General features: G+C 36.5%; 1 protein-coding gene across 1 annotated transcript; it reads right to left on the bottom strand.

The window, feature by feature from the left end:
• Positions 1-1398: 1398 nt before the first annotated feature.
• LOC104240695 (GTPase activating protein 1-like) lies at positions 1399-4869 on the bottom strand. Its single transcript, XM_009795571.2, has 3 exons — positions 4570-4869; positions 3090-3185; positions 1399-1817 (listed from the first exon to the last, which is right to left on the bottom strand). The coding sequence occupies exons 1-3, from the start codon at positions 4678-4680 to the stop codon at positions 1524-1526; spliced, it is 501 nt and encodes a 166-aa protein (XP_009793873.1). The 5' UTR covers positions 4681-4869; the 3' UTR covers positions 1399-1523.
• Positions 4870-10488: the final 5619 nt, after the last annotated feature.

Here is a 10488-nt window from a genome sequence, read left to right as displayed (position 1 = left end):
TAGAGTTTTTACATATTTGGCAAAATATTTTTAACCACTCGAAACTCTTTAATATAATATTGTTATTCCTATTTTTCTAAAATATTTATACTTCTTGTATAATGGAAAAAATGAAACTAAATTTAAGCCAATTTTGAAGTGGAAGAAAATAAACGAACTAAAATGAAAATGAGAAAAACATTTTATTTATATGTAAATTTATCTTTTAATAATTATGTTTTGATATATTTAATCATAGATATACCTCATACGGGATGTATGTGTAGGATTTTCATAATATAAAGGGTATGAGTGTTATGATTTTAAAATACAAGGGATATATCCGATATTGAGTCATATTATAGGGTGTTTAGTTTGTTGAAACATAATATGTAGGACAAATGCTAGCCCATGGATTACATGATTGAGAAATACAAAGTAAAAATAGCACGGTCTAGCCAGTTTTCGAACTAGTCATTCAAAAATAGTCAACGTTTGCCAAGTCATTGAATAATAACCACTATTTTGCTGCAAGAGAGACCGGTACAGCATAATATACTGGAGTTCGGTGCACCTCTATATGAACTTCCAGCATATTATGCTGGACCGATATACTTTGCTGGCTCCAGTATAATATAATGGAGACTGGAGCATCGGTGCTCTAAACTCCAGTACATTATGCTGGACTAGTATATTATACTGGAACTCCAGTATATTATGCTGGAGTATTTTTTCGGATTTTGAACAGTGTTTTCGTTCAGATTTATCTTTACATAAAAAGTGGCTAAATTTCGATTACTTTTGAAACTGTGGCTATTTTTTAATGACCACTTGTACATCTGGTTATTTTTATATTTCTCCCAAATACAAAGCTTTTCCAAGCTAAAGAACGACCAACTTTGAGAAATACAAAGCTTTCGAATTTTTGGCGGAAAAACTTTTCCGATCTACCTTTTTCAGACTACTCTAAATCAGTCGGAAAGTAATCGAAATAGGTACTTTTCCGACTACTTTCCAACTATTTTGATAGTAAAAAAATTGCGAATTTCTAGTTGTTAACATCCTACAATATGATAAGAGGGTTTGAATATTTGTCACAAGCTTTTGTATTTAACGGCATTTAAGATTGTGATAGAACTTGCAAATGGAGTAAAGCCTGTTTGTATTGCATTTTAGCATCTATCGAAATCCTCCAAGTCTATTCTTTGCCACAATGGAAACAGAACAATGAAGTTTACATCTTCATTATCTTGCTGAAAGAATTACTGGAAGCAACTTACCCGCAAAACTACTTCTCAGAGTTTACCAGTAGGAAGAGCAATTGAATATAGTTTGGAAGAAATAGTTGATCATGTAAGCAGATCACAGATTGCACTGGTCATTGTACGGAATGCCCTCTAAGCGAGAGTTAGAAGCAGATTTAAGGTTGAATGTCAGTGTTCATATAGACAATTATAACATCTAGTTTTTTACAAGGCCATTAAAATTTTTGAAAACCAGCAAGCATAGTGTACATGGTGTCCACAATAGTTGGATACAAGTAGCTAGAGACACTTGGAACCAGGAATGTCTATCCAATGCAACCGGAGCTCTATTTCACCACACTCAACATTTCTCAACCTAAGAAACACATTTTGGACAACCTTGCCATTTTCATAAACAATACAGCTTTCTTCAGAATAGCAATTCTGCCTGCTTGGAATTATTTTGGTAATTATGGTTCCATCGGGGATGTTCTTAACGCGCTTCGTCCTTACTGCATTTATAAACGGTACAATGTCAAGTTCTGCATAGCCCATTTTATCATCGCGAGAGAATGTATCCTTGTCATAGACTTGCTGCAATGACAGTGTTATAAAGGCAATAAGGATCACGTTCGGTTTGGGTAATTGAAAAAAATCCATAACCTAATTAATTGGCTCCAAGCTACTGAAATTGTAAAGGTCGCCTAGCACTTCAAACTGTTATTGCTATAATCTTTAAGGGTGTGTTTGGTATGAAGGAAAAATCTCATATTTGGCTGGCTTAAATATTTTTGGAAAATATTTTCTATATGAACTCATATTCCTCTAATTGGAGGAAAATGTTTTCCTTATTAAGAGAAGGGAAATTTTTTTTCAAAACTCCTTCTCAAACTTCTCCACCCTCACCAACCTACCCACCCAACCCACCTCACCCCCTCTCTCCAAAAAGGCTTTTTTTTTCAAATTTCAGTTTTTTTGTTACCACTCATCCTATTACTGCACACACCCCCCTCCCTTCCGAAAAAAATATTTTTTTATATATTTTCAGTTTTAGTTTTTTCATCTTTCGACTTACAGGTTCGAAATTTTACAAGTTCCAAAGTTGTGAGTTTAGAAGGTTTACGGGTTTAGAAATTATAATGTTTACGGATTCGAAAGTTCGCGGTTTCGAATGTTTAGCGGTTCACAAGTTCATGAAATTTGTGGCTTTGGAAGGTTGTTGGTTCGAAAGTATATGGCTTCATGTTTATTGTATCTAAATTATTTATGAATACTCTTGAGAAGTTATTTTTCTTAATTTGTGTACCAAGCACCGGAAAATGAATAAGATTATACTTGTTTTCCAAGAAAACATTTTCTACGGAAAATATTTTCCGTTATACCAAACACACCCCAAAAGTTTGAAACTTGAACAAGGTTTGCTCCTAATGCGTTTTGCAAATGGCAGTTTCAACTATTTTTTCACTCAATGGCATACGGAAAAAGAAGTTATTGCCCCTAGAATTTCATCTTCACCAGATTCTTGGATGGAACTTGAAGAATATGCAGTAAAACTAGATGAAATTAAAAGGCATAGTTTAACCTTCAAAGACTGATTTTTCTTTTGATAATCAAGAAGTTTACAAGTTATGCAGGACACTGAGCATGTCTAAGAAAACATTTACATCATTTACTATAATATTAAGCTGCTGTTGTTTGTACTCCAATATTAAGCTGCCTTCAAAGACTGAATTGATACATTAAGTGTGGCTGTATTAATTGTTGTTGGCGTGTCCTATTCTTTAATGTCCTCTAGGTAAAGCAAAGTATGCAATAAGCTGTTTAATTTCTTGATCAAACAAAAGACAACAAAATGAAGGAAATTACCAGCTTGATTGGCAAAATTGGCTCAGCAATACATAGTGTCAAGTCATCATTCCATTCGGGATTGACATTCTTCTTCACCACTCTAGTCTTCAATTTCTGCTCCAATAATAAACACAAGCTTAACATAACAATATAGTTAACACCATTTGGAACTCCATTTAGGGTGTGTTTAATACGAAGAAAAATGTTTTCCATGGAAAAGATTTTCCTAATAAGTATTTTCATGGAAAATTAGTGATTTTATTAGTACTTATTTTTCCTTGTTTGGTTGGTGAGTGGAAAAAAAAATTCGAAATTTTTTTTATAGTGTTTGGTTAGACAGTAGAAAATATTTTTTAGGAAAACATGTTCGTATGCTACTCTCCTCACCCCCTTCCCCCAAGTCTCTATGTTTCCTTGCTCGCCCCCTCCCCCAAATACCCAACGTTTTCAGAACTCTATTTTCTTCAAGGAATTTAACTATTCTTCTAAAAATTCACACAACCCCAAATGAACCAATGTGTTGCTTTACTTTTTTACGAAAAACATCGAAATTTATGCTATATAACTATAAAGAAAATACTTTATTTTTTGGTTGAAAAAAAAGTACTCTTAACATGAAAATTAAAAATAAAGTAATTATTTTATTAAAATAAAAAAAAAATACTTTTTCTACGTTGGGGTGGTGTCGGTGTGGGTGGATGTGGGGTTGGGTTGGTGGGGATAATAAGGATGGGAAGGTTAAGGAGTTATTGAAAATATTTTCTTCCGGCTATAGAAAAATGAGTTCATGAAGAAAATATTTTTCAAAATATTTAAGTCAACCAAATATAGAAAAATTAGAAAACAGAAAATATTTTCCTTCGTAACAAACACACCCTTAGTCAATACATTTCCCCCCTTCACCATTGGCATTCATACAGACTGAAAATTGGCCAACAGTGAGAGAGAAGATAAATAAGTTACTTTGTTTTTCTCGTCTAGCTCAACAGAATGGAATTCCTGAAAATTAATATCTCCGTTCTAAACCTATTTTCTTTTTATCCGTTCAAAAAAGAAGGATCTCTTTCTAAATTTGGCAACAATTAAGCTTAAACTTCCAATTTTACTCTTAATGAGAAACTTTTATAACCACACAAATAATATGGATCCCTTTTTAACTTGTTTAGGACCACAAATTTAAAAATCTTTATTTTTTCTTAAATTCTGTGCTAAGTCAAACAGGCTCACATAAATTAGAACGGAGGGAGTACATAACTTTGGTGTGATTGGAAAAACCATGAAAATAATTACAACTTCTGAGCTTTGCAAGAAGATGATGGTATGAAATTCTCTCACTATTAGTATATGGTCAGCGTATGGAGTACGCGATTTTCAAAATGGTCAAGTTAAAGAAGGGTGCTTTGGACTACGGAATAAAATTTCATGACAATTTTATATTTACCAAGAATGTGGCCAAAAAATGTCATTTGAGAAGAAGAGCAGGGGAAACTAAATTTACCTGTCTGCCCATCCTAACGATAACATAAGGATCGCTGCTTCTGAAGTCTCTAATGGCCAAATTTATGCCTCTAATGATACGGATTCTCAGCAGACCCAACTGATTCTCCATTCAAACTCTAAACAACCTTACTTGTACGTACAATTGTGTGCGTGTGAGAGAGAGGTGATTGGTTCTCCAAAAGGGGATAGTAAGTAGCTTTATAGACTAGTTAAAGTTGTTATGGGTATGTGTAAGGGGTCTACAGAATTGCAGGTTTCAAAAACCGAAGGTGATATAAACAAGAAAGAAAAGAGTATAATGTGAGAAATTTTATGTTGAGTCTCATATACAAGTTATACTTGTATGAGACTCTACATAAATGGACATGTGGACTGGTGGGTCCCACTTCTATCGCTAGTTTCAACTCTTTCCTTGTCTTCCTCATCCCCAAACCATCCCTCTAATTATTTTTTCGTTTTCTCTTTCTTCTTCAACACTAGGCAATTCTCCTTCAATTTCCACATCAAAACATTTTTTACATCAAATTCATTAGACATGATTTTCTCCTTCTTTAGTCCAACATATGTCTTCTTCTATATATTTTCTCGTAGACTTTTTGAGTTTCCTGTGAAAAAGAAACGATAATTCTTGAAAAATAATATGGGTTAACAATGATAAAAAGATTTATTGAAAATGGGTTTAAAATTTATGAAGTGGGTTGTCGAAAAAACATAGGTGAAAAAGTTAATCTAAAGTATTTTTTTCTCCACCCGACTTTGATTCTCTATTTAAAATTTATTTTCAAAGTATCATTTAACTATTTGTAGATGTTATCTTCTTCAGCATGTCGGTTAAGTTAATTTTTCTAGGGTTCTTACATCTCCTAAAAAAAATGACACAATGAAGCAGCGGAGAAATGGAGATATTCGATGATTAAATTTATGATATGAAATATGTTAAGAACTAGAATTATCAGTTTTTTGGTATTCTTAAAAGAAATCGCCACTAATCTGAATCATTAAAGTTGCTAATCTTTGTATTCTGGTATGGAGATTAAAGGGTAATTGCAGAGAAAAGGAAAAAAATTAGGGGATCTGTTTGGGGATAAAAATACCAAAAAAAAAAAAAAAGGTTAAAAGTAGTGATAGAAGTGGGTCCCACCAGTCCACATGTCCATTTATGAAGAGTCTCACACAAATATGACTTGGCATATAAGACTTAAAGATAAAATTTCTCGCAATGTTAAGAAGCATCTAGAATCTTAAAGTCAGTTGGGTAGAGCTAGTATTATTCCATTTTATCAGCTCTCTCTCTATAATATATTGATTTGATCTTTGGTTTGTTTGACATATGTTAAAGAAGAACTTTGAACACAACTCAAAAATTAACTCATGAGAGTTAGTCCAAAATAATGTAAAAACGTATTGTGACGCTTAAATATTTTTTCCGCTTGCTAAGGCCTGAACATCTAGAATATGACTAACATATATAGCTTGGAGATCTAATATTGGGCAAACCAACATTGCTATCATGTTAAATAAATAGACAATGAATTTAATTTAACTTCAAAAATTAATTCATTCAAGACCATTTAAAGAGACAATTATCATCGTACTTGTCAATCAACGTGTGAGTGTGACACTTTATTTTAACAACATGCAATGTTTCCTTAACAAAAATATCTGTCCTCTATGTTTTTTACGCGTTGAAACTAGCAAGATTTCTATTCTAGCTAGGGAGACCTAACTTAAAGTTTAGAACTACATAGGGGCTACTTTTTGGTCCTTTTGGTAAAAATCTGATTGACACGTACAAATATATATATATATATATATATATATATATATGTATATATTGCAAAAGTTAAATAGCAAGAAATCTCTAAACAGTACATTTTCCATTAGAACTCGAAGATTAGCTGTTTTATAAAGATGATGTTCGGGATAGTTCCGTCGTATTTTGATTATTTGTTTCATCGCCTAACTATTAATAACTGTATCTCAAGTAATTTAGGCAGGTTATTGAAAAATTCATGACCTAGCGTTGTATACTCAATTCCTAGAAACCTATTCACCAAAATACTTTTCAAGTTGACGAAAAATTTGTTGATCGAGATTCTAATTTTGTTTTCATTATCTAATTATTTATTGACGTCCTCTGAATGCTAATTCACAAGCAGAAAAAGAGTAGAGTTTTTTAATAATTATAAAGACAGTGTTTCCTTTGCTGGGAAAACACTAAATCATATACATGCACTTACTCGAAAAAATATAAGGAAGATAACAAATTGCTTCGTCATATTCGACGGAAAATGATAAGGAATTCAATTTTAAACATTAAGAAACGTGAACCCGTGAGATGTTCATATATTCTGGAATCTGGAGTACTATAGTTGTCATTACTTTGGGAATTATTTCCACACTTCCATCGCCATTTTCTTCCTCTTCTTCTTTTACAACTTGAATTGCTGTCTAATACGTTGTTTATTTCGTTTTCGGAAAGAACAGAACTAATTTCGTGGTCCTTTTCTCAAAGATATATATCCAAAAATATACGATGCATCTATAACTACAAAAGGAATGAAAAGGGATAAGAGATGCAATTGTTGAGGCTTTGCAGAATATGCATGGCTACAAGTACAAAACAATGTGAACTGGGAATCCTTTTGGTTCTTTTAAAGATACAAATAAGTGATGGAATTGTTGAGGCTTTGCAGAATATGGCTAGAAGTACAAAACAATGTGAACTGGGAATCCTTTTGATTCTCTTAAAGATACAAATTAAAGGCCCACGAAAAAGATCATGATCACCTGAGGAGGAGAAACTGAGGGTAAATGATGGGGAAATGGGTGAGTCTTTGTTGGGCATATACTATTAATCATGCATTTGGATATAGTATATTCTAATAATTGTCATGATTAAAATTCTAAGTGGGAGATTGTTGGGATATATATTATTAACCATGAATTTGGTTTAGATATAGTATTTATTATGAAATAGTTGTTTATTCAGTTTTAATAAAATTTTAAATAGATCATGTGTTATGTTACGTGGCGCCTTCCTGAGATTCCTTAGAAGGGTGGCGTAAGGCTAAGCAACTGATATCAGCACAGTTACTGTCCACCAACTGAGGTCCCCTCCGTACGCTAGACTAGATTGTCAGTGTCATACGGGAAAACCAATGTCAAGAGCAATTGAGAGAACATAAATGAGAATTGAGGATGAAAGTTTGATTGCATTAATGAAAGCTATTACAGAAAAGCAACACTGTGTCGAGGGGGAAAGACGCCAGTACAGAGAATTGTTTGCTTGCTAGAAAGTTTCGAATGCTTGATCCCCCCTAATAATGCTTAAAAAAAATAAACTCAAGCTACAGGACTAGACTTGACTAAGCTAGAGAAACATAATGGAAGTACATGAAATAAAACTACTCTATATTTACAAAGAAAAGGACTTAGTTTCTACAAGGCAAAAACAGGTCCGTTGTCAGCAGCATTGTCTTTGGCATCACGGTCTGCACGCGGCATTGTCTGCACGCGCGGCGTTGTTGGCATGTGCCTGCGGCTGGGCGCTGGCGAGAGATATCAGTGGGGCGACAGAGGCACATGCGCGGCCAAGACCACGGGGTCGTCCATGGCGCTAGGCATTGGGAGGCTTGCTAGGACGCCACGGGGTGTGCCCAAGGGGTCATGGGGCATGGCTGGAAAGCCGCCCATGACATTCTCCCCCACCTGAGTTGGAGACATCCTCGAAGCCTTACTTGCAAGATAATCTTCAATTAGGCTCTTGTAGGCTTTGAGGTTTGTTCCCCTCTCCCAAGTATTCTCCTCTGCATCACAGCTCTGCCATTTCACCAAGAACTCTTGGTGATCTTTCCTTGTAGCATGAATCACTCTATCATCAAGGATAGCTTAAACACGCCTTTTCCCGGTTGAATTGGGACCTCGAATACTGGGTATTGTGAGCTGGCTCCGTGAAGGGTCCTCCGTGTCTTCCCGAAAAGGTTTCAGAAGGCTGACATGGAAGACATGGATGAATTTTCCACCAAGCTGGGGTATCCACCCGGTATGCAACTTTTCCAATGTGTCTTTCAATGGACAGGGGTCCAATGTATTTTTGCAATAGGCGAGGGTCATGAACCCCCGCAAATAAGTACCGCTCTGGAATTTTAACCATCATTTTGTCTCCTACTTGGTATTCAACAAAGCGACGATTTTGATCAGCATGGCTCTTCATCCGCTTTTGAGCTTTGACAAGATAGCTCCGTACTATCTCCAATTTTCGCTTCCACTCTTTTGAGAAACTAGCAGCTCGAGGAGATTTAGACATATTTGGTGCATTCACTGTGTGTGGGAGTAGCGGTTGCTCTCCGGTAATAATTTTAAAAGCGCTTTTGTTTGTACTAGAGCTCTTTTGTGAATTGAAACACAGTTGAGCAGCATCCAGAAGCTTCACCCAATTCTTCTGCGATCCGGTTACAAAGTGGCAGAAATATTCCTCCAACATGCCATTGAACCGCTCCGTCTGGCCATCAGATTGCAGATGAAAACTTGAGCTGTAACTCAACTTTGACCCAAGGCACTTAAAGATTTGGGTCCAAAAGTTGCTAGTGAAGCGTGAGTCGCGATCACTAACAATGTCTTTGGGTAAGCCCCAATATTTGACGACATGAGAGAAGAAGAGTCGAGCTGTATCTTTTGCTGATATATATTGTGGGGCGGCAATAAAGGTGGCATACTTGGAAAACCGATCTACCACAACCAAGATAGTTGTGAGATCTCCGACCTTAGGGCAATCTGGTGATGAAATCCAAGGAAACGCTTTCCCAAGGTCTCTTTAGGACAACTAGTGGTTCCAAGAGTCTCGCTTGTGTCAAGCGGTCCGACTTGTCCTTTTGGCATACTAGACAAGTCTTCACATACTGAGTAACATCATCGACCATTTGAGACCAATAATATGCACGGAGGAGTAACGCCATGGTGTGTTCCTCACCGGGATGTCCGGCCCACAAAGTATCATGACATTCCACCAGAAGAGTCCTTCGTAGATCTCCTCCTTTAGGAATATAAAGTCGGTTCCCTTTCACTTTCAGGAAACCATCTTCCATGTAGAACTGGTGAGTCTTTCCCTGTCCTACCAAATCAACCAAATATTGTGCAGCATGATCCTTAATGAGTAGATCCTGTATCTGGTCCTTGATGGAGGTGGCTACTTCGCTCCCCCTTAGGGTGGCGAGTAGGTACACTGATGCTAGATCAGCTCTCCCACTGAGCGCATCAACAACATGATTGGTCTTCCCACTTCGATACTCCAGGTTGAAGTGGAATTCAGCTAGGAGTTCCTGCCTACCATTCAGTTTCGGCTGGGTCATGAAATGGCTAACAATTGTGTTGTCTGTCTTGACCATGAACGGGGTCCCCAGCAGATAGTGCCTCTATAGGCGCAAGCAGTAGACCACAACCAATAATTCTTTCTCATGGGTGGCATAGCGCCGTTATGCATCCTTCAACTTTCGGCTCTCATACGCTACAAGATACCCTTCTTGCAGCAAGACTCCGCCGAGGGCATAGTCGAATGCATTTGTTTGTACCTCGAACAGCTTGGTCAAATCAGGGAGGGCCAAGACGGGGCTACTAGACATAGCCACTTTTAATGCGTTGAAGGCCTTCGCTCGCCTGGGTCCCCAATACCAGGGTGTGACATTCGTGAGGATTTCTGTCAATGGCATTGCGATGAGGGAGTAGTTTTTCACAAATTGCCGGTAGAAATTGCATAGGCTAAGGAACACCCTCAAACCGTGGATATCCTTAGGCGACGGCCAATTTGTGATTGCCTGAATCTTCTGTTGGTCCATCTTGATCCGCCCTTCCTCGATTACATGTCCGAGGAAATCAATTTTCTTTTGAGCAAAGGAGTACTTGGATAGCTTCACATATA

The sequence above is a fragment of the Nicotiana sylvestris genome, chromosome 2, assembly GCF_000393655.2.
Source record: "Nicotiana sylvestris chromosome 2, ASM39365v2, whole genome shotgun sequence".
Classification (NCBI taxonomy): Eukaryota; Viridiplantae; Streptophyta; class Magnoliopsida; order Solanales; family Solanaceae; genus Nicotiana; species Nicotiana sylvestris.
This window is presented reverse-complemented; position numbering and strand designations above follow the sequence as displayed.

Coding starts and splice junctions, on each gene's coding strand:
- LOC104240695 (XM_009795571.2), bottom strand. CDS start 4,680: ATGGAGAATCAGTTGGGTCTGCTGAGAATCCGTATCATTAGAGGCATA. Junction 3,186..4,569: donor TCGTTAGGATGGGCAGACAG/GTAAATTTAGTT, acceptor TTATTGGAGCAG/AAATTGAAGACTAGAGTGGT. Junction 1,818..3,089: donor CAATTTTGCCAATCAAGCTG/GTAATTTCCTTC, acceptor CTGTCATTGCAG/CAAGTCTATGACAAGGATAC.